Source organism: Delphinus delphis, chromosome 9 (genome assembly GCF_949987515.2).
Source record: "Delphinus delphis chromosome 9, mDelDel1.2, whole genome shotgun sequence".
Lineage (NCBI taxonomy): Eukaryota > Metazoa > Chordata > Mammalia > Artiodactyla > Delphinidae > Delphinus > Delphinus delphis.
The window spans coordinates 17212810-17237056 of record NC_082691.1 but is presented as its reverse complement, the minus strand read 5'-3'; the positions used below and the strand labels follow the sequence as shown (position 1 = coordinate 17237056).

The 24247-nt window shown below is 40.6% G+C and overlaps 2 protein-coding genes across 3 annotated transcripts in view; one reads left to right on the top strand and one right to left on the bottom strand.

Moving 5' to 3' along the window:
* DLD (dihydrolipoamide dehydrogenase) overlaps nucleotides 1-19289 on the top strand; it is a 51586-nt gene extending 32297 nt beyond the window's left edge. For both annotated transcript variants that reach the window (XM_060020244.1, XM_060020243.1), the window contains one exon: nucleotides 16868-19289. In XM_060020244.1, coding sequence (XP_059876227.1) covers nucleotides 16868-16930 — 63 coding nt within the window. In that variant the 3' untranslated portion in view covers nucleotides 16931-19289. The remainder of the gene's footprint in view (nucleotides 1-16867) is intronic.
* LAMB1 (laminin subunit beta 1) overlaps nucleotides 5645-24247 on the bottom strand; it is a 73556-nt gene continuing 54953 nt past the window's right edge. Inside the window, exons 25-34 of the mRNA XM_060020240.1 lie at nucleotides 19316-19685; nucleotides 16481-16665; nucleotides 15301-15542; nucleotides 12457-12660; nucleotides 11761-11905; nucleotides 10143-10350; nucleotides 9814-9955; nucleotides 7534-7710; nucleotides 6099-6258; nucleotides 5645-5926 (exon numbers count right to left, since the gene is read on the bottom strand). Coding sequence (XP_059876223.1) covers nucleotides 5790-5926; nucleotides 6099-6258; nucleotides 7534-7710; nucleotides 9814-9955; nucleotides 10143-10350; nucleotides 11761-11905; nucleotides 12457-12660; nucleotides 15301-15542; nucleotides 16481-16665; nucleotides 19316-19685 — 1970 coding nt within the window. The 3' untranslated portion in view covers nucleotides 5645-5789. The remainder of the gene's footprint in view (nucleotides 5927-6098; nucleotides 6259-7533; nucleotides 7711-9813; nucleotides 9956-10142; nucleotides 10351-11760; nucleotides 11906-12456; nucleotides 12661-15300; nucleotides 15543-16480; nucleotides 16666-19315; nucleotides 19686-24247) is intronic.

Sequence of the window (24247 nt, the reverse complement as noted above, 5' to 3'; positions counted from 1 at the left end):
CTCTGATTCCTTAACCAGTAAAACTTGGCTTCTCTTCAAGTTGCCACTTGGGACCTCCTCTCAGTGAAAAGCTATTAAAAATGGAAATCTCACGCAAGGCTGTTATTTGAGTGCAACGTGCACCCCCCTCTTCTGCCTACTTCTGGTTGTTGTCCAGTACCTTTACTTTTGAAAAATATATTTTATTCAGAGTTTACAGTTGTTATCTGTAGGAGTGGTGGTCTGATATGTGCTATTTGCCATTATTGGTAATGAACTCGGCATCTTTTTAAAATCTGAAATCCCAATATTATGTGAAGTGCTAATTTATTTAAACCTCAAACATGTCCTCTACTCTAGGTACAAGGATTCTGATGAGGGAATAGTGAAATGTAATTTAATACAAAGTCCTAGCTATAGAGACACAAAAGAATAGTTAAGTGCAACTTTAAGGATTCCCTTTCACTGTGAGAATGGAAATATATGTGGTTGGGAATGAAGTCCTAGGTATAAGACAAATTTTTAATGTTCGCTTATTGTTATTAAGTTCTGAGTATTCCTTGGCTTGTGAAGGGTGGGGCTATTAGTTGTCCAATTCATTGAGCTGATTGAAATTACTAATTTTAAAGTGCGACTTTTAGTTGTTTAGCTGAAAAGCAATGAGGGGTAGTGAAGGTTTCTACCTCTGCTTAATTGTAAGTAAAATACTTATAATCAAGGGGAAAAAAAAAGACTTAGTTGCCCTGGTAGATGAGGAGGTACAACCACCTTGCTAGCTATTAGAACTCCTGTCTAAATAAAAGTGACAACTGTGTGGAACCAGAGGGAAATTGCCTTATTATTGAGATTACAGCCATTAACATAACTTTTGTTCAGGCCCAGCTTCAAATGCAGCTGTGTTGTATGTGTGGGTTGTTGTTACATGGTACAGAGTAGCCTTTTCTCTAAGAAGAATGTGTGCAAAAACCACTTAAGACCTGGCCTGTTTCCAGCCAACTCAGCTATAAAGTCGACAAAGGCTTGGCAGTTGTATTCCAGCTATTCTCTTTATCCTGTGGAGTAACAGTTATCTGATTGTGAAATCAAATAAAATTCAGTGTAAAATCTGAGAAATTATAGCATCCTTCTGTACTTTGAGTAGCACTGCTCACTGTGCACAAGCAGTAATATCCCCAAACTTTGGCTTAACTTAATTTAAACGTTCCCCTCAGCAGCCCTAGCCCTGTTTTATGTGGCAATACTCGTATTTTTTTAAATTTTATTGGAATATAGTTGATACAGTGTTGTTAATTTCTTCTGTACAGCAAAGTGACTGAGTTCTACATATATATATATTCCTTTTTTATATTCTTTTCCATTATGGTTTGTCACAGAATATTGAATATAGTTCCCTGTGCTACACAGTATGACCTTGTTAATCCATCCTGTATATAATAGTTTGCCTCTGCTAATCTCAGACTTCCATTCCTTCCCACCCATACGCCCCCTCCCCCTTGTAGTTGATCTGTGAGTCTGTTTATGTTTCAGCATAGGTTCCTTTGTGTCATATTTTAGATTCCACGTGTAAGTGGTATCATATGGTACTTGTCTTTCTGATTTATTTCAGTTAGTATGATAATCTTTAGGTCCATCCATGTTGCTACAAATGGCATTATTTCGTTATTATTTATGGCTGAGTAGTATTCCATTGTACATATGTACCACATCTTTATCCATTCATCTGTCAATGGATGTTTAGGTTGCTTCCATGTCTTGGCTATTATGAATAGTGCTGCTGTGAACATTGAGGTGCATGTATCTTTTCAAATTATAGTTTTGTCTGGGTATACCCAGGAGTGGGATTGCTGGATCACATGGTAATTCTATTTTTAGTTGTTTGAGGAACCTCCATACCGTTTTCCATAGTGGCTGCACCAGCTTACACTCCCACCAACGGTGTAAGAGGGTTCCCCTTTCTCCACAGTCTATCCAGAATTTGTTATTTATAAACTTTTTAATGATGGCCATTCTGACTGGTGTGAGGTGGGGTACCTCATTGTACTTTTGAGTTGCGTTTCTCTAATAATTAGTGATGTTGAGCATCTTTTCATTTGCCCATCGGCTATCTGTATGTCTTCTTTGGAGAAATGTCTGCTTAGGTCTTACCATTTTTCGATTGGGTTGTTTTTTGTCATTGAGTTATATGAGCTGTTTGTATATTTTGGAAATTAAGCCCTTGTCAGTCACATGGTTTGCAAGTATTTTCTCCTGTTCTGTAGCTTGTCTTTTCGTTTTGTTTATGGTTTCCTTTGCTGTGCAAAAGCTTGTAAGTTTGATTGGGTTCATTTGTTTATTTTTGTTTTTATTTGTATTGGCTTGGGAGACTGACCTAAGAAAACATTGGTACGATTTACGTTTTGCCTCTGATCTCTTCTAGGAGTTTTATGGCATCTTATGTTTAAGTCCTTAAGCTATTTTGAGTTTATTTTTGTGCATAGTGTGAGGGCGTGTTCTAACTTCATTGATTTATATGCAGCTGTCCAGCTTTCCCAGCACCACTTGCTGAAGAGACTGTCTTCTTCCCATTTTACATTTTTGTCTCCTTTGTCAAAGATTAATTGACCATAGGTGTGTGGTTTTTTTTCTGGGCTCTTTATTCTGTTCCATTGATCTATATGTCTGTGTTTGTGGCGGGTTTTGCCTCCAGCTTTTTTCTTCAGGATTGCTTTGGCAATTCTGGGCCTTTTATGGTTCCACATAAATTTTAGGAGTATTTGTTCTAGGATCACACTAAATCTGTAGATTGCTTTGGGTAGTATTGCCATTTTAACAATATTCTTACAGTCCAAGAGCATAGGATATCTTTCCATTTCTTTGAATCATCTTTAATTTCCTTTATTAATGTTTTGTAGTTCTCAACATATGTCTTTTCACTTCCTTGGTGAGGTTTATTCCTAGGTGGGTTTTTTGTGGTTTTTTTTTTTTGATGATTTTAAAAGGATAGTTTGTTTACATTCCTTTTCTGATATTTCATTGTTAGTGTAAAGAAATACAACTGATTTCTATGTGTTAATCTTGTATCTGCCTACTTTACTGAATTCGTTTATCAGTTCTAGTAGTTTTTGTGTGAAGTCTTTATAGGGTTTTCTATTGGGTTGGCCAAAACGTTCGTTTGGGTTTTTCTGTAAGATCTTACGGAAAACCTGTACAAATGTTTTGGCCAACCCAATATATATAGTATCATGTCACCTGCATATAAAACAATTTTACCTCTTCCCTACCAATTTGGATACCTTTTATTTTTTTCTTGTCCGATTGATGTGGCTAGGATTTCAATACTATGTTGAAGAAAATTGGTGAGAGTGGGCATCCTTGTCTTGTTCCAGATTTCAGTCGGAAACCTTTCAGCTTTTCACAGTTGAGTATTATATTGGCTGTGGGTTTGTCATAATAGCTTTTATGATGTTGAGATATGTTCCCTCTGTGCCCAGTTTTATAAGGGTTTTGTAATCATGAATGGATGTTGAATTTTATGAAGTGCTTTTTCTGAACCTATTGAATGATCATGTGGTTTTTGACCTTTCTTTTGTTGATGTGGTGTCACACTGATTGATTTGCATATGTTTAACCATCCTTGTGACCCTGTGAATCCAACTTGGTTGTGTTGTATGACCTTTTTGTGTGTTGTTGGATTTGGTTTGCTAATATTTGGTTGAGGATTTTGATGTCATAATCAAAGATACTGGCCTGTAACTTTATTTTTTGGTAGTTTCTTTGGTTTTGGTATCAGGGTGATGGTGGCTTCATAGAAAGTCTTTAAGAGTGTTCCTTCCTCTTCAGTCTTTTTGGAAGTGTTTGAGAAGGATCAGTATAAGTTCTTCTTTGTATGTTTGGTAGAATTTCCCAGTGGAGCCATCTGCTCCTGGACTTTTGTTTGTAGGGAGGTTTTTTTTTTAAAAAAATTACAGATTCTACTTCGTTTCCAGTGATTGGTCTTTTTTTTTTTGGTGTATGTTGACTTACAGTGTTGTTAGTTTCTGCTGTACAGCAAAGTGAATCAGTTACACATATATCCACTCTATTTTAGATTCTTTTACGGAGTATTAGGTAGAGTTCCCTGTGCTATACAGTAGGTCCTTATTAGTTATCTATCTCATATATAGTAATGTGTATATGTCAATCCCAGTCTCCCAATTTATCCTCCCCCCATCCCCCCTAGTAACCATAAATTTGTTTTTTATATCTGTGACTGTTTCTGTTTTGTAGATAAGTTCATTTGTACCTTTTTTGTTAGATTCCCCATATAAGTGATATCATATGATATTTTTCTCTAACTTACTTCCCTCAGTATGACAATCTGGTCCATCCATGTTACTGCAGATATCATTATTTCATATTTTATGGCTGAGTAATATTCCATTGTATGTATGTACCACATCTTCTTTATCCATTCCTCTGTCAGTGGGCATTTAGGTTGCTTCCATGCTCTGCAGTGAACACTGGGGTGCATATATCTTTTCTAAGTATGGTTTTGTCCTCTATTCCTTCTTGATTCAGTTTTGGTGGGCTGTTTCTAGAAGTCCATTTCTCTAGGTTGTCAAATTTGTTGGCATATAATTGTTCATAGTATTCTCTTATGGTTTTTTGTGGTATCAGTTGTGATTTCTCCTCTTTCATTTCTTATTATTTCTTGTGTCTTTTCTTCTTGGTGAGCCTGGCCAGAGGTTTGTCAATTTTGTTTAATTACCCTTTCCAAGAACCTGCTCTTGGTTTTATTGATTTTTTTTTTCTTTTAATCTCTATTTCCTTCCTGGTCTTTATTATCTCCTTCCTTCTGCTGACTTTGGTTGTTCTTCTCTTCCTAATTGTTTTAGGTGGTGGGTTAGGTTGAGTTTTGTTTCTTAGATAGAAAGGCCTGGGTTGCTATGAACTTCCCTGTAAGAACTGCCTTTGGTGCATCCCATAGATTTTGTATGGTTGTTTTCTCATTGTCATTTGCCATGAGGTATTTTTCAATTTCTTCTTTGATTTTATTGTTGACCCATTGGTTTGTCAGTAGCAAGGTGCTTAATCTCCCTGTAATTTTTTTTCCTGTGGTTGATTTCGAGTTTCATGCCAGTGTGGTCAGAAAAGATACTTGAAATAATTTCTATACTCTTAAATTTGTTGAGGCTTGTTTTGTGCCCTAGTACGTGGTCAGTCATAGAGAATGTTCCATGTGCACTTGAATGTGTAGTTTGCTTTTTGGGGGGATGTAATGTCCTGAAGATACCAATTAAGTCTAACTGTTCTCTTGTTAGGTAGCAATAGGTAGTCACAATGCCCTAAAAGTTGCTTTTGTTGTTCTCTTGCCTAGAGCAAGGAATACTTAGAGGAGTTTTTGGAGATTGGAGCAACTGAGCAGTCAGGGAAATGGTGAACGTAGCTCAGGCTACTTCCTTCCTCTTTAATCTCCACCTGGGAATCCAACTGGAAGGTGATTTTAGGGGTGAATTTGTAGAGGATATTGACCCAAACAGATGACTGATATTTGTTTATAGACATAAGAAAAAATTAGCATCTCTATGAAGGCAATCAGCTTGCTTTTAAATCCATCTTTACAGTGAAAATACATTCTTTGTTAAAGGGATTCATGAATGCTTAAATCAGGAAAAGTAACAATGAGTTTAAGAATTATTCGAATATATATTTATATAAAAGCACTGTACTTTATTTAGCTCCATACAAAAAATGTGGTGATTAAAAACATTAAGAGTCAGTTTTTACCATGTAGTGATTTTGCTTTGGTCACACACCGTAGCCATCTTTTACTTATAGCTCCTCCTCCTCTGTTACAAGCAGGTGCTGTAAACAGCCACTTTCTGGCTTATATCTTTTAGGAGTGAACGGACTTCTCCTTCCAGTCTTACTAATTCTTGAGCTTTGTCTTCTAGATATTTTTGATTGTCCTCATATTTTCTTTCTAAATCTGTGGGAGATGAAAAGGTCTGAGCAGTTACACTACTATGATGATCTCAAAATCAAATACTGATCCTTTTTGCCTATAAGGCTCTATTTAAGTACCTAAGACAGAATGAATAGATGTTTACCATTTAAATAAACTAAAAAATCATGAGTCTTAAAGAAAAAAAAATCTATACCTTTCAGGAGTTGCAGCTTGCTGTTTGCTTGAGCCAAAAGTGTTTTTGCTTCGTTTTGTAGCAGTTCAGCTTTCCTTCTGGCATCAGCTGACTCTTCAGTTTTTTGGGCAATTATATTTTCCACTTTCTTGTACTTTTCATCAAGTTCACCGTCCAGAGTCTGCAGTTCCACATTTCAGCACAAAGAGGTAATAGCATCAGCAGTTATATTTAAGACTGGTAAACGGTGGCAAGCTTGGATGAGATTAACTTGCATGGCAAGCAGTCTGAATTAAAGGCCATGACCAAGGGTACTCAGGCTTCAAGCTCCCCAGTAGTAAATAACTGAAAACATTAACTTGAAACAGTGGAATTAGATACAACGTTGACATGAGTTTTTTAAATGAAAGATCTTAAAGACATGTTGTGGTAGGTCTTTGCAGATTAGTACTTTTCTGTGGAGATGTCGTAGGAGAATGCATGGAGGGAGAGTTTGAGAAATAGGGTTTCTCAGAGGTAGGTTTGCCGAGATCCAAATTTAGAGATCAAAAGAAGCCAAAAGAAAAAAAAAATGGTAAGACCATCTTGATTGTGACTAATTTAGGGTTGATAGAGACTTGCTATCAGGAAAATCAGAGGGAAAAGGCAGATTTAAAAAGGAAGGGAGGGCAAGATTGTAGCACAAGTGGGGTTAATGGGGGGTTGCAAAGATGGTTGTGAGGAATTTCATGTCAAGGGGTTTTCTTGTTTCTAGTGAAATTTAATATTGATGCAAAGTGTTCTATAAGAAGACTACTTGGGAGATTTACGCTCTCAGACCTGTAGAAACCTAGACCAGAATGAAAAAAGACAGATAGGGCAGTAAACTTACTTGTCCTCTTCCCCAAACCACAGGTGTAGGGAAGTCACCTGTATGTAATGCCTAAAAGCTAGTCGCTTCTAGGAAAATCTCGACCTCGTGTCAGTTTATAGCACCCTACTATTCGTTTCAACACTGCTCTGAAAAGTTTAAAAAGGTTTCTTTAAATATTTGCTTACAGAAATTTAGAAATGTGTCTCAATGATTACTTGGCTTGTAGTGAGAAATTTAAGCTTGAGACTTTCCTCTGCAAAATATAGTATCGTCCACTGAGAAGAGGTGGTTAATTCCCGATGAGCACAGAAGAAGTGAGGTAAGGGTTCCCTACTGGCTGTTGTCTGTTAGGAATTCTTTAAGCAGTTTCTACGCTGCTTTGAAAGATTTCTCAAAGGGCCAGGTAATTTACTGTTTGCCATAAAGGTCTTCCTAATTGAAATACAAGCTCAATAATAACCCTTATCCAAGTTTGGATTTGAGGGCCTACACGTGTATGGATACATTTATATATCTGAAGACTGCTCTTTCAAAACAGGTCACTTGGAGGAGACTAGTTGCTCCTTTATCCACATAGCTGTGAAGTTCCAAAGATTTACTTACCTTCTTAACATCTTCTGCGCTTTGTTTCACAGTATATACTACTTTTTCAATATATTCTGCCTCCCCAGAGTTCTGGGCAGCTTTCCGCTTAAGTTCTTCCACGTTTCTCTCTAGCTCGCTGAGGCGCTGGGAGGCATTGAACAAGGTTTCCTCGGAAGCTGCTGTTTCAGACTCGATCTAAAAGCGTCATCATTCAGCAAGCCATTAATTCAAGAAGTGATAGCAAGTGCTATGACTACAGTGTAGAGGAAGATTTAAAAAGCTGCTATGACATTGCTCTAGAACAAAAGAAATTTCAAGAAAGCTTATATAAAGTGCCCAAGTTTAAAATAGTCTCTGTTCTTTCACTACTTCTGCTGGTCTAGGCTGAAATTTTTGTAAAATTTTTCGTTACTGAACCACCTCCAGGCAGCTTGATGTGTTGAGAAAGCACTTTAAGAACTTGCCTAGTGTTCACAAAGCAGCGGATGTGAGTAGAGGGATATCCACACAACTTTCTGAAGTATTATGGGTGGAAAACTTGTAACTTCCAGTCAATTTTAATTTTTTTCTATGAACTGTAAATGTTAAACTCTAGTAGCATAATACTTCAGAAACGACATGGAAATCAGGAATGTTAAAACTCTGAAAAGTTACTATAGGATTGTGAGATGGCATAGGTCTGGGAATGTTATAACTGGAAGCTATAAGTGCTCAAAATTATTTAGGGAAAAAGTATCTTATCTGTGCAACTGGTGAGGGTCCACGTTGGCTCTCATTTCAAAGTAATTAGTAACCGTTGTTTTTAAAGCTAGCCAAAGTAAGCCTGAACCATAACAGAAGAACCAGTTTCACTGAGCACCTAATTTTTCTGAAAAATGATCTTCAAGGCTGGGTCTATTCCACAGAATTACTCTGAATAACAATGTCGTAACTAATGGGTCAGTATATGCATATTAGTTAACTTAGAAAACAATTCTTAGGGACTATTCTTACAAGATAACCCTTACAGTTTTAAGTAGGCGAATAGTTCGTGACAAGCTTTCGTTAGTGTGGTTTAGGTAAAGGCTCTATTTTTTTTACTGTTAACCTGAAACACTTCTGCCCACCATTATTAACTTGCAACAACAAGCCAGGTATCACACCTACAGTTTGATTAATAGTTTCCATTTTGCTTTTCAAAACAGTCATTTTTTTTAAAAAGTCACTTATTAACATGTTAACAACACACTGACAAATTTGAAAATCCTACAGGTAGAAAAAACAGTAATTGAAAGGGTTAGAATGTAGTCTGGTGGGAAAACATAATTTTTCTAAACTTGAACACGTAGCCTGAAGAAAGGGCCTTAAATTGCTCATAATGTAAGAAAGTGGCTTGGGAACGGTCCGGCTTCATTCTACTGAGAGTAAGGGAATACGGGAAGATGGGCTTTTATCAACTACTGGTAGGGAAAGCAGGCTGAAAAAAGGCATTTCCCAAGATTTTAAACATTAGGGGTCGTTGGCTTGAGAAGGGGGATAGCAGCAAGTAATAAGAGCATCTAACTTCAAAGTGTATTCTGAGAACATAAGGAGGAGTTAAACGAGTCATCCGTTTTCTTTACCCTGAACTTTCCTAAGATTGGAAGGAAAAATTTGCCTCTAGAACTGATTTTTGAAAAGTGAAAGAATAAAACAATTAGTTTGCATTACTTTTAAGAGAGAAGTGTTTAGAATAAAGCACTAAATCCATGTGAAAAGTTCTTAGTGTCTCTAGGGTATTTTGCTTATAGATTTCCCATGCATTCTGAACAGAACAGATTGTTTAGCTGTAAGAGCTCTATTAGGTTCCTCTAAAACTGGGTGTTAGCAGCAGACAGACATTTTGTGAATGATCACCTCATAAATCTTGAGGCACCGGTCTTACATGCAGTTGCTTTTGGGCTGCAAAACCTTGCTCTGTTCGTCCTCTCTCTCCAGCCAGAGATGGTCTAAAACTGGATAAGAGTAAGAGTGTGCTTCATACTAAATAAAATCTGTGTGATTCCTTGAAGGAACAGGAAACTCTTTTATCTTTCTTAGGCTTTCTGTGGGCATGAAAATGAGAGGGGGTTTAATGTTTCTCTTTAGAGTCCTTTTTCTTCCTTGAAAATGACACTTTAGCACCTTGTGCGATGGGAGTAGTTTAGATTTACTGAAAGGACTCCTTTAGTGTTCAATTGTAAGAATTTTCATAGATAACTGTCAAATGCGCTTCTTTTCTGATAAAAGTATATGCGCCTGTATTTTCTCCCACACGTAATAATGATTGCAACGTCTTACTGAAGTTAGCAGGTTCTGGGTTCCTTGGATGTCTTCATCTGCTTGTTTAATTGCCTTCTCTGCTGCAATCTGGGCCTTTTCTGCTTCTTCCAGAGCTTCCTTTACCATGTCTGCAGTGACTTTAACATCTGTTGCACTGTTGCTGAGTAAAAGAATGAGACAATGTATTATATGTGAACATGAAAAAAGTACTTCCTCGCAGAAGAGAGCATTTCTTTTAAAGAAAAGCCTTCCTGAAATGACCCTGAGAGACTCACGTGGAGAAATACTTTATTCAATGCTCGATACACAAAGCCCCCCCTAGATGCCATAATACTGTCTTCAGATACCTGGCTCTTTGAGCTTCTTCTAACAACATCTCAGCTCTGGCAATGTCAGCAGCACTCTGCTGTAGAATAACCTCTACTTGAGAAAGGCTTTCAACTCGTTCACGAATATCTTCTGTCAAGTTCTGTAACTGCTGTGGGGTGCTAGGCATTTCCATTTTCAGTACTTCATTAGCAACTGCTTCAATGCTGTCCAGGTCAGCACTATCCTCTGTTAAAAGCAACGATATTCCCGTGAGGAGGTGAAAATCATACATGGTTCACTCATTCAACCACTTACTGGTCATCTACTATGTGATCAGCATGGTGGGGTTACACCAAGACAAAGGTACTTCCTATCTAAGAGTTTTTAATCTAGGTTGAGACCTACACACAGGAACAGTATTGCAGACAGTGCGTACTACTGGAGTTGGTTGTAGGCTGGGGTCATTGGGTAAAACTGTGGAGGGTGAGGAACTGATCAGGTTTTGAAGGATAACAGGATTTGAGAGAAGAAAGAACATCTCTGGCTGGAGAGGCAGGATGGGCAGAGCAAGTTATGTGGCAGTTGAGTGAAGCGACTGGTTTCCGATTGTAGAAAACGATACAGGCCAGGGTAAAAAAGCTGGGTCTTGATCCTAAGGGGCAATGAAAACTTTCAGTTGAGGTTGAAAAATTAGGTAGGAAACTACTGTGAATGCAGATGTAAGTGTTGAAATTCCTAATAAATTATCTGGATTCAGGAAACTACAGAAAGGGAGAAAATCCCGTCAGAAGCAAGAGAATCGGGATAGTTGCCTTATCAAAGAAGGCCAGGGAGTTTCAAATGTCAAATGTAAAAAAGAGGTCAAAAAAATACTGGAGTTTAAACTTTAAATATGTCATTGATATTTAAGGCTTTTTTTCCCTTCTTATAAACTGTGAAAGAACAGAACATAAAAATGGAGCCTAAGGGTTTAAGCACAGGATAATATGTGAATATTCCATAAGATATCCTTAGCAAACTGAGAACAAAGCTGATATGCTTAAAATGACAGTACAGAAAGATGAGAAGTGCATGGATCCTAGAACGATGGAGCTATTCTACTATTGAACTTACTGTGTGTTATAATATACATCCCTTTTTTGATTAAGTCCATTTCAGTTGAGAGTTTTCTTTAACTTGCAGCCAAAACTATCCTGAGTGGTAACACTCAAACTGTGACCTGCAACATTTGTGAGCTGGACCACAAATCCCAGAGATTTCCTATTTCTGTACAGAACACTTAAGGTATAGAGCTCTGTAACTATAATATCCTATAAATAATAGGATTACAAAGCTTTAGGGACAATGTCAACAAAGCTCTACTTTGAATTAAGGTTCTTATGACACATTATATGTAATCTCTAACACAAATTTCAAATTTAGTTCTCATAGTGTATGTTTGACTTCTTGATTTGTTACGTGGGTATCACATCGGGTGTGTCTGTTTCAGCATAAGTTAGAGGTTATTTACATATACATTTAAAAATTTGGAAGTATTTTATTCCCTGCAAGAATTTTTTATCTACAAGGCAGATTTGAATTATGGCCTCTCAAACACTCTTAAAAAATTGTTGGACAGGAAGAAATGTCTAAAAGTAGAATGAAAAAGTTCCTTACGGGTCAAAAAGTTCCTGATTTGCTTGATCAGATTTCTCAGATCCTCATTGCTCTTGTCCACTTTTTCTTTGGTAGCATTGGTTTTCAACAGAACAGCTTGAGCATTCTGTTTTGCCTCATCTGCCCTCAGTTTTGCTTCAGAGACCTATGTATGGGGAATAAAATACATGGTCCAGAAAATGATGTCGAAAAACTTTTTAGAAACAAACATCTCCCCTTCAACCATATTATATTCTTGTATAGACAAAGTATTCACTATACCAGTTCCTATTCAACAGTCTTAAATAGCTAGGGCTAGCATATAAAATTTTTTTCTAGTTGTTTTTAATTCCTCCAAAACATTTGGTGGTGTAGATGTTCGTTAGTCTTGTTCTCAGGTACCAACCTACACACTTCAGTTAACAGGAAGTTAATACTTCATGTCACTTCAGAAGAATAAAGGCTCAATTGAAATAACAGCTGGAGGTATTCATAACCCTGGACCCATAGTTAATACATGGTTATTTCAATTTATTGTGAGAAGCAAGTAGATTCTTAAACCATCCATGAATAAAAACTTCCTCCTCTCTTTCCCTGACCTCACAAAAACTTAGGCCTTTTCGTTTTAGTCAGCATTTGGAATTGACTTGGCCCATTCAGATCCTCCAGTCCATAACGGAAAGGAAACAAACAAAAACAGCCCATCCGTTGAATTACCATCTTGGAGAGCCGTTCCACCTCAGCCAGGGCACTCAGGACATCTCGGTCGAAGTCCATGGCTTTCTGCCAGGCGCCGTGTGCGACAGCAACCAACCCGCCACAGCCGGGCCCCCCACACTGCTTCTGTCCTTCGTCAGTTCTGCAGTTTGGGCCGCCACATTCGGTCTCGGAACAGGAAGCTCCCGGAGGTGTTCCACACGTCTGCAGCGAGCCAAGGAACAAGCACGGGGTGCAGTGAGTCCGCTGCAGCCAACAGCTGTGCAGAGCCTGGGTGGCCCCAGAGCGCGTGTAGGTGGTCCTCAGCGAGGGTGCTTGAAAACAGTATTCAGGATAGAGCGGAGCAAAGAGCTCAGGGCTGAGCTAACCTGCTTAGTTCCAAGGAAACGATGATTTACAGCCCTGCATCAGTACCTTCTGCCCTAATGAACTGCAATGCTATATGGGTTCTGTGCAGGGTGCAAATGTTATCTGCTCCATCAGGCTGAAGTCAGCCCATATGAAAGTCAAAGAATGTGTCCCGTCCCCTTTCTCCTAACTGGTAGGATTTACCAAAAAAAAAAGTATTGAGAACCTTCTTTAGACTTAGCACCCTGTTAACTGTTCTGGTGAAAAGGGTGATATAAAAGGCCCATTATCGGGCCTTTTAGTAATTTCCCATCTAGTAAGGAAGACAGATCTTTCTAGGTAAAACGGCCAAGAATAGGTCAGATGCTGCAAGTGCGAAGGAAAGCAGGCAAAGCAGAGACCACTGATTATTACTGTAGTTGGGGAAGGAGTACTGGCTGGTGGGATCTGTGCAGGGGAAGTGGGGGAACATTCCACAGGGGAGAGGAACAGAGAAGACAAAGGTACGGGTGTAACTTTCCAAATAACCTCCCAACGGCCCTGCCAGACTCCTCCTTTCTTATCTACCAGAAACTTCCAAAGACCAGGGCTTGGTTGTAGAATATACACAGCAAATTACAAGATTGCTATATGATGGAAAAGGCTGAGCAGGAAGAAAAATTACATTTAGAGCTATCTATCCTTTTGTGGAAAATGGTCACGTTGAAAAGAGGCAAAAGCTATATATACTACAGTGAAAAACAGTTAACAGGATACTCCCAAACAAGTACTCCTTTTAATAAGTAAAAGAGTAGTTTTTGAATAAATAGTCAACTGTTTAACTTAATAGTTTTGTAACAATTATAATCTCAAAATATATCTCAAAATAATAAATAGTCATTATATCTCAAAATAATAAATAGTCATTAATGTGTCTGGTTTACAGCACATAAAAAGCTTCAGAAAATAACATTTATTCCGCATGCTGTACAAGAACATGAGCCTTAATCAAGAAGAGATGCTTTCTAAAAACTATCTGGCAGCACACTAGAAGATCTGTTTTGTTTTAGCAGCCTGGCAGGCTTAAAAAAAAAACCAGCATGGGTCTAACTAAATATACACAAAGACAAGAACCAAAGGTACTTGAAAAACACAAAGGAGCAAAAATTTTTCTACACGATAAGTGGTGGTATGGACTCTACAAAGGGAACTCTCGCAGGATCATTAACACACGAACAGAGTGGGAGATGGAAGGAGCGTAGGCTGTTCCTAGGCCAGGCCCCTGACGGAAAGCAGGCCCAGGGCAGGGCTCCTGCTCCTGTGGCCAGAGGCATCTGCTGCAGCCCCCCCTCCCCCCAGACACCCTCTGCTGCAGAGCAAACATCCTTTAGCATGCTTGTCTGCTTTTCATTTTAGTTTGGAGAGATTCTGTTTGTGATGACTAGTTTTTAATTAGAATTTATATGGAAAGAGCCAATATACCGAAGGAAGGAAGGAAGATTTGGCATTTGTCTCAGGTGCGATTACACATTGATCTAGGCCTCTTTCTCTATTAGAGAAATGGTGACAGGAGATCTCCTAACTCCCTATTTCCATTAGATGCCATCAAGTTTCCTAAGATAATGAAAATATAACCTTGTAGGCATTAATTAGAAAGCACAGTGTGTTTTTGTCTATTTCGGAGAGGGGGGGGGGGGGAGAAGGCTGAGAGGGCGGGGGACTGTTACTAAGACAAAATTGTAGCGAAGCCTGAACTCAGCTTCCTAGGAACCCACCTTCCCCCTTGTACTGACCCTCTGTTCTAAGGTAAGAGAGCAGAAGCCTTATAAAATAAAGGTACAGTATATAAAAACATCCTCCAGAGTCTCTCGGACGGGTGCTCTTCCATGAAAAACAATAGGGGAGCAAGAGGAAGAAACAGGCTTAGTTTGGCTTTTGTTTTTGGCTTTCTGCCTGATTTTCATTGAACTCACTACTCAGTTTCATTTGGCTTCAGAATTACTTTTTAAAAGCTTCCGGGAAATGAATCCACTTCCTAGGCTGGTCTTCACTAGGTGAAGTTACTGGGACAAGGGAGCATTTTAACACCCACCCACCCATGAAAAAAAATTCTTTAGCGCCCTTTAATTTTTTTAAGAAGTCTCTCCCAGAATGATTTTCAATTGCTCCCCTGAGATGAAGTTTGCACTTCAAATCAGAACAAAGTAAAAAATGTCCACAGTATAAAAAGGATCCAGTTTAGATAAGGCAGTGACTCAATTCAGCAGCCTGGGGATAGTAGTCCTGATTCTTGGTTGTACCACAGAGAAACCTCTAGGAGAGAGGAAGGTTGGAAACCCACACACTGTTGTGTTTAATCTGGCTTGGTCACTGGATACCCCAGACTGTGGGCCAGAGACTGAGCCGCGGAGTTTCCCTCCTGCTGACTCATTTGCAAAGTGGACAATGTTAAAGACAAAGCAGGGTGTTTTTTCTCCTGAAGCATGGCAGCCTTGAGGCCAAACCCTCAAACCTTACCATTTCGGCAGCAGCTGAAAGGTCAAGACTTTGTAGTTTGCCTGCCAGTTCATCCAGAAGGCGGGCCTGCTCCTCCTGTTTTTCCCTGAACTGGGACTCTCGCTCCAACATCAAGTCTTCCACTCTGTCCCGAGTGCGGGCCGACTGCTCCACGGGGCCACTGGAATCTGTGGTGGAGGCGTTCACACGCTCCTCTGCCTCGAGAGACATCTGGAAATACTTGGTGATGCTGTCCAAGGCGCCTAGGGCATGAAATGAAATTGCCCATAGTTAATCCCCTTGTACTCCATCTCCCCGTCAAGCAACGGCTGTATTTCGCGTCTAAACTGACCTTATGTGGTTTTGTTTTAAAATTCAAGGAATAAAATCTTTATGAAGAAATGTAACTTTCCTCTCATGATCAATGAATACACTTTGTCCCGTTAGCACCTAACTCTGGCTCTGGAGGATGCCAAACATCTGGATTAGAAAATTAAGTCGATCATGCAGATGTTGTTCCTACACACAGGCAAGCGTCCAGTTCTCTCTAAATAGCTGGTGTCAGGCAGCCTGTAGATTACATGTCCAGATGATTTTTCCCTTTTCTCACTTAACTATTTAGACCCACTCAAATGGCTAATATTATATACATAAAACAGCTTGACGTGTTTTGGCTTTAAGGATCTAGCCAAAAAAATAAGCAATCACGCATAAAGCAGGATGGATAGGGTGATCTGACACATTTTTAACTTTCTTTTGCTTTGGGGAGGGAAGGTCCTATAATACGGCCTTCGATACCAATAAACGATTTGAAAATGTGATTTCCTGACCAAGTAACATTCTTGAATATAAAACAATATGCAGAAGTATCAACTTAATTTCTTAACTTTTTACAAGAGCCCGTTTCCAAGAGAAGCCAAGGAGGTAAACCACTAACTGGAGAAAAAATTTAAAAATCAGAAAACGCATGCCATTCTAATGCAACAACCACTGCTCGCTCCGTGCAACCCCTTCTGTGCCCCATGTCCCATGTTTGTAAAATGGGGACTTTAATCCTCATTTGTGCCAGAGTCTCAATGTGAAAAAGCTTAAAACTGATTACAAAGCACTTAATTTTCTTCTGAAAGTGCTCTATTAAAAGGTTAGACAGGTGGTAAAATCCATTGCCCAGGATTAAGTATTTGCACAAAAAAGTGCTCACCCCGAATATCTGAATTTTTGATAAATTCCAGTTGTTCAGCAAGCTCTTTCACTGTGTTATCCAGGTTTTCTGCTTCTGTCTGTAGAGCATCTAGTTCTCTGGCCGTGCTGTTGTTTTGCGTAGCTGTGTCGGATAAATTTACTTCTACTTGAGCCATCTTTTCTGTAACATCTTTGGTTAGTTTTCTGTAAGGAGGAGGACACATTTACCGAAGGAAAATAAACCGAAGGGAAAACTCGAAGGCTCAATTTTACATTTTCTACTAATACTTTATCTATTACTCTGTAATTTCAGACCGATTCAGTAGTCTGTAGTTATCTTTAAGTACTGATTTTATTCTTATCATTAAGAGAGACTGTTAAATCTAACAATTTTTCTTTCTTCAAGACTTTGAAGAAAAACACAGCAGCACCACTCAGCTGTGTTGTGGCGGCTGGACTACAGGCGTGATTCCGAATGTCTGATGTAACATGAGCACAGTTCCAGAGCGTGGAGTACCAGCTCTGTACATAAGCAGCTTCAAGCCCATACAATCCCACAAACTCGAAAGATGTAAGTGACTCCAGTGTACAATTATGCCTCCCAGCCACCCACCAAAAATGCTCTCGTGTGAACCTCAGGGATCTCCTTCAAGGTGGGACATTCAGAAAGCAAGCCCCACCGCCACCAGGAAGACAGTGGGAGCAACCCAAAGGAGCTTTTCCTACCCGACCCCCTTCAAGCCACGTCTCATCAAAGGAGCCTCCTCCTTCCACCAACAAAGCAACCCTTTCGTTTTTCCTGAGAAAGAAGGTAGTACCAGTAAGAATGGAATATTTCATTTGGAATCTAAACCCAACTGCATTTTGTTCTGTATCTTCCTGTCTCCAAAACTGTACTTTAGGCATCTATTTGTAAATTACTCGTATATACAGTGGGCATGTGTGTATGTATCTCAAAGAAAGGAATATTTGAGAAGACCTTACCCCTGGGTATCACCTAACTCAGTATTATTGTCTTCTCAGGAATATAATTGTACAAAAAACGGGGAAAATGCAGAGATGCTGAAAGGTTGGGGGCCAGTCGAAAAATGATGTTTAAGGCTGAGAGAATGACCCAACTCAAAGAAAAAGTGCTTAAAAGGATTTGCGGGTTAAATTACATTTAGTAAACCTGATGGCTCTTTTCCTGAGGCTAGTTTCTTTTTTTTCAGTGCTTTGCTTTTATTAATCGGTTGATTGACAGAAGGCTTTCATTTTTCCTCAGGTCTCGTAGAATGTCATACTTTTACAAAGTCAAATCTCACATTGTATATTTGTAAATAATGCCCCTTTGGATCCTAGACCATGCGTCCTTGGATACTGTGTTGAAAAAAGATTGATGAAACTGGTGTTCCTGAGGTGATTACAATCTGTCTGATTAGGTGAAGAGTGAAGGTAGGACCAGGGCTGTCTGAGGAGTGTAGTCGCTCTTGTTTTCCCTTAAGGTGCATGGCACCCAGGTCAAGACATCATTTCCTAAATGGGCTTGCACTCAGACCAGGGCCTTCCACAGCTCATTATCGCTACATGTAAGAAGGCTGAGTTGTACCACAGTCTTTTTAATGAGGTTGAGTTCCTCACTAAGTGCATTATGGCCCCACATCAGACATCGCCTAACACCCTGGTCAACCGCATGATCTTGGCCATGAGATCTGAGGCTTGAAATCAAGGGACTAGTTACTTTAAATCTAGGTCTAGGAAGGTACTTGAGCTAATGTCAGTGGTTAGCTTCCTGCTTCTCATACACAGTGCTGAGACGAAAAGGCCATCTCACTTCTTAGAGATGCTGATTAAAAGTCCCATCATACAAAAATGTTACCGTAGTTCTGTCACGATATAATATCGCCTTAATGTATAGGACTTAGCCATGAAACAACCCCCTTGCTCATGCCAAATGGTGAGTCTACAATAAAAACCCATAGCATTTGGGGAAACACAAATGCTTCATACCCTTTCCTGTTTTGTCCTTTAGCCTAGACCTTATGCTGTTTTGGGTCGGGGCCGGGGCGGGGGGTCCTTTTTGGCAAAGGGAATTGGAATGTTTGAGAGCAGGAAAGATGACTGGCTGGGAAAAATGGGAGAAAAAAATGGGAGAAAGTTCAGCATCACTTTGCTCAATTCTCTCTGCTTCCACTGGCAAAATACACACTTTCCAATTAGAGAGATGATTACCCAGAGAAGGGCTAAGAAGAGGAATTTTCATCACAGAGAACTTGTTATAATTGGATGAATGAAGCACTGCTCTAGTGGACCAACAGCTGAGCAGTGGAAATAACCTAGAAATAGGAGTCTTATTTGTGGTAATGGCCTTTTCCTGGTAGTAGCAAAACATATAATAACAATTCATACTGTTTTCTGCAATTACCTTACCATTTCATAGATCAGTCCTTTGTCACTCTGTCAGGGAAAGGTAAATACTATCCTCCCCTCCTCCGCAGGAGAGAAGAGAGAGGCTTAGAAATGAGTGAGACATTCAAGTTCACAAGCCTAGCAAGTAACCCAGCTGTGACTCCGTTACGGATCCTTTGTCTCTGAATCCAGCATCCTTACCATTCTACTGCCCGAGAATACTGTTTGCAGAGAAGAGTGCTGAATATAACGTTCACACATTTTGCACTGCAACTCTGGTCCCCAACAATGAGCCATCGTCCACTCACCCCCATGCCCAGAGCAGCGACTGCTGGGAAAACAAATGGCCCAGTTACCTGTTTTCACTCACAGCACTAACCACGCCTCCTGGTGGAAGGGCCACGCTGTGGATTCATCGAGTGGAAACAGCATCGTGAGCTGTTACTCTGGTCCATCAGCTACTTACTCTGCTTCCTCAAAGAGGTTCCCGACGTTCTTCAGCGGCTCGGCGGCTGGGCTCTGGGCCAGGATGTCTCTGATCTCGTTGACCTTCTTTTCCACCGAGTCCACAGTCTCCCTGTAAGGCCCAATCACGCCACTGATCTTCAAGGCCTTGGCTTTCTCCAGGAACTTCCGGGTCCTGTTGGTCAGCTCGGCGATGATCACGTCCCAAAGGGCAAAGCACTGGTGGCAGGGCATGCAGTCGGGGAAGACGCCCGAGTACCCCCGAGTGCACTTGTCACAGCGTGGACCCTCCACACCCTCGACGCAGACACACTGGCCGGTGGACTGGTCACACTGCGGTGTCTCGATGCCCCTGGGGTCGCAGTCACAGGCTAGAAGGGAGATGGCAGTGCTGGCTGAGCTACTAGAGCCCCAACCTCAGCGACTTGGCAGTTAGAATCCTCAGTCACCGTTAAAATGGGAAGGTTTGTAAATGGTCCACGACAGTTTACCAACGGTTTGCAAAGAGACTGCAGCTGCTTCCTCCAGAACACACGTTATCTCAACCCTGGCTCATCACGTCTTAACTATAATAGTGATGATAGTTTTTTTTTTTTTAAGTGAACACCACTGTACACCATTGTGCCTGCCATTGTACAGATGGTTTACATGCATCATCTCATTTAATCCTTAACATAACCCTGCAGGAACCAGGTGTTACAATCATCAGTTTTATGGATGTGGAAACTGAGGTTTAGAGAGGTTACATGACTGCCAAGTCTTCCAGCAAGGAAATGGCCAAGCCAGGATTCTATCTCAGCACTTGGCAGGCTCCAGAGCCTGTGCTCTTAAGCTCTGTCCTGCCTTTGCCTCCCTCTTTTTCTGACCCATCTGTAGATCCTCCCAGGACAGACAGTTCAGGTGACGGCCTGGTGACATGAGGCCTCTGGCTTGAGATACAGCAGTAATGAGCAACACACCAACATCCCTCTACCTGGTCACAAAGCACAACAGTGAATGCTTGATGAAATGCAATAAAGTTGATAAAAAGAAAACGAAATCAGGCAGAAGTCTCAGGAATTCCAAGTATCCGATTTAAAAGGCTTTCAACTCAGTATCCTCTAACTCAGGCTTTCAACTCAGTATCATCTAACTCGTGGGTGGGTGTCTGCCATTGTGATAACCACCCCTAGCCCTAAGAGCAGAGGCTCGTAAAACATCTGAAGTGATAGGAAAGGCCTTGGGAGCCATTCAGTCCCAACCTCTCACTGGCCCAACAGGGTGGGCACCTTAGGCAGAACCAAATGGTACAGGGTGAAATCTGCGTTCTTGGCCAACGGCCTGTGGCTGAGATTACCCATCACGATGCCTATGCCTTTGAACCCTGGCTCAGAGTCCCAAAGCTCAGGTGACTAACTTGGTTTTATATCAACACTTGACATTTCACAGTATCTGTACAGTGTTTGAATAACAAAAGGCCTGTACACACATCTTATTGCTGGCCTTAAATCCTTTCTGGGAGAAGGTAGGGATAAAAACAAAAACAAAAAGATCCTATTTCCCTAACTAGATTGTGGACTCCAAGGGCAAAGGTACACCTGTAACCATTTCTCCATTCTCAGCTCTGAGTACAAGGTCAACTTGCAAACTGGAGTTCAACCGTCTTTGCCAAACGAGCCTTTAACCTCGCTTTTGATACAGGTATGCAAGAGACATCCATACACCCCTACAAAAGAAAATAATCCTCCTAAGTCGCAATGTCAACTGTGGCAAAGCATAACAGAATCATCCTCTCTGAGGTAGCTTTGCACCCCAGTGCTCACAGCAGCACTATTTACAATAGCCAAGACACGGAAGCAACCTAGTATCCATCAGCAGAGGAATGGATAAAGATATGGTGACTGACACACACACCACACACACCACACACACCACACACACACACACACACACACCCCCCGGCCATTTGCAGCAACATGGATGGACCTAAAGATTATCATTCTAAATGACGGAAGTCAAAGACAAATATATGATATTGCTTATATGTGGAATCCAAAAAAAAAAAGAGACAGATGAACTTACTTACAGAACACATAAACCCTAAGACGTAGAAAACAAACTTACGGTCACCAAAGGAGAAAGGTGAGGGAAGGGAGGGATAATTTAGGAGTTTGGGGTTAACATATATACACTACTATGTATAAAACAGATAAACAACAAGGACCTACTGTGCAGCACAGGGAACTATACAATATTTTGTAATAACCTATAGGGGGAAAGAATCTGAAAAAGAATATATAATAACTGTGCTGTACATCTAAAACACAACATTGTAATTCAAAAACAAATTAAAAACAAACAAAAAACCCCTTCTTGAGTCAATAGGTATGATTGCCTCTGAAAGACTTTCTAATAAAACATCTTCTAGAACCAGTTTCACCGATGGTCCTGAGAAACAAAACGCCTCTATCCTCCAAAGCCAGAAAGACGTGTTTGTGGCTTGGACCGTTCACCTGAACATCCTCACACCTTGCCTTGTATTGTTTAGCTTTTCCTGGCCTTTGCCAACTACACTCCACGATCTCAAGCGGCAAGTTTGAGTAGCACAGCGTTGTAATAAGAGCACAGGCTGCCTGGTGGTGAATCCTGCCTTCCCCACACCCAGCTATGCGGCCCTGGGGAGGACAGAAACTGAGTCATAGCTTTCCGCATAAAAGGGGTAATGATTATACCTAGCTCCTAGGATTGCTTTCAGGATGAAATAACTTAACTCTAAAATATTCAGAGAAGTGTCTGGTCCAGAGTAAGCACTCAATAAATGTTTTTATTCTTACCATTCTATGTCCAAGTGTCTGGTGGTTCCTGCCCAGGGTGTTGCTTGATCATATTTCCATGGGAAAAAAGCTGTCATGGCCTTACGTTTGTCTTTGCATATTTGCCATAACATGATTATTAAACAATTTGAAGTTTGGAATACTCCAGTCTTTAACCTTTAGAATTTAAAATCTATAGCATTTTCCTGGTACCTTAGGTTTTCAAAACAAAACTTCTTTTTCCTTAAGCATTTTGTTTCTTTCGAGGCATGTTTCATTTTCCTGTGTTCTCTGGGGCATTCTCATGAATCGGGAAGCAGCTTAGGTGAGCTGTGGATAACTGTCTTCCCTAGACCATTAATTAGTTCTAGGAGATGTTCCCAGAAATGAGAGTTCCATGATCAAGCAGTTTCGGGAAATTCTACATCCTCCTCTTGAAGGTTCAAAACAAACAGCGTATTAAACTCATAGGAGTTCTGCAGGAAAAACCCTGTTTCACATTTTTTTTTTTTTTATTTTTTTTTACCCAGTCATATCCCAGACTCATTGGACTGTGGGATCTTTCTCTAGTGGAATACCTAATGACACCCCAGAAAAAGAATGGGAAAAGCTTGGGGAAACCACGGCCTTCATCAGTTTCTACAATCAGGAGGATGGGAAGACCTTCAGACTTTAGGAATGAATTTCCATATCTTATAAAATTTAGTCATCTTCCAAAAAGCTGTGAGTTACCTGGGTCATCTAGGTCCTAGCCTCTAAAACTCCGGCACGCATCAGAATCACGTGAAGGACTCATTTAACACATTTCCACCCCACCCCCAGATCTGGAACCAGTGAGGTCTGAGAATTTGTATTTCTAGCAGTTGCCAGGAGATGCTGATGCTGAGGGCTGCTACACCCCATTTTGGGGAGTACTGACTGTTATCTTCCCAGCTGTTCTCCTCCCTTTTGCCTGTTAAGTGTGTATGTGTGTGTGGAGTGGAGCAGTCATGAGCCTCAAGTCAAGCCATGTAAGTTGATGCACAGACCTCAGGACCTGTGCAAGTGGGGGGCCTTCATGATGCCACGTTAAATGAATCAGACTGTCAGTCGCTCCTGTCCCGCAGGCCCCAGCAGGTAGCCCTGTTTGGGGCCTCAGTGGCCCAGCAGATCTGTCCTATTTTACCATCCCCCTTAGGCTTGGGACAACGGTAGCAGATGCTGCACATGCTTAGAAAGCCTTTCTTTCCCCTAGATAATACAAAGGCATGGTGCAGTTCAGTCCTAAAGAGGTTTTCACTAGATGCATGCTGGGGGCAAGGGCTGTGTGCATATGTTAAATTTAATTTCTCTAACAATTTTTATTTAGGTCATTGGTAAAGACATGTCTTGCTCTCATTCTGTCATGGGAATATTTGAGGGGGAAAATACTGGCCCCAAACTGGGATTTAGAAGGCAAGTGCCCTCCCATTAAGGCTTTCCTTGTTTGTCTTTCACACAGCTACATTTTTTTATCCGTAAGGAGAATACTTAGCTATGACTCAAGTCTTTCCAGAAGCATATAGGTGGTCCCAGAAAGTCTAAACCTGTGCCCTCCAACAAACCACTTCAACTGAAAGATGAGCAATGGAAAGCATATTTGGCAATTAATTACATAATTTGAGAAGAACGGTCATGTTCTTTTCCCATAGTCCACCTAATTCTCGTCCCAGCTGATCTCTGGACCCTTACCCTCAAGACCAGCATCACAGAGGCGGGGCAGAGCTTCGGTGCCCTCCAGAGACCAGGACCCACTCAGCTGACAACATTCCTCCATTTGAAAAGTAGAGTCAAATTTCATAGATGGCTGGATTGCAGTTTCATCACTGAAAAAGTCAATCCTGACCTTTCTCTGGAAGGGTACCAAATGACTACCTAAAACGCGTCAGGTTTTCATTTCAAACTGAAGCTGGGAAACCGCTAAAGTGCCAGTGGGCACGTGCTTCTTTCCCTCATTGAGTTTGCAGAACTGCTTCTCTCATGGGGTCACCTGGGAGGCAAGAACTAGAAGGCCCACACTTAGGACCTTGTAAAAAGACCTCCCGTAAGAGTAAAGGCTGGTTCTCACCTGACAATTTAAAACTTCAAGGACACTAAAACTGTGAAGGAGACTCTCCAATCAA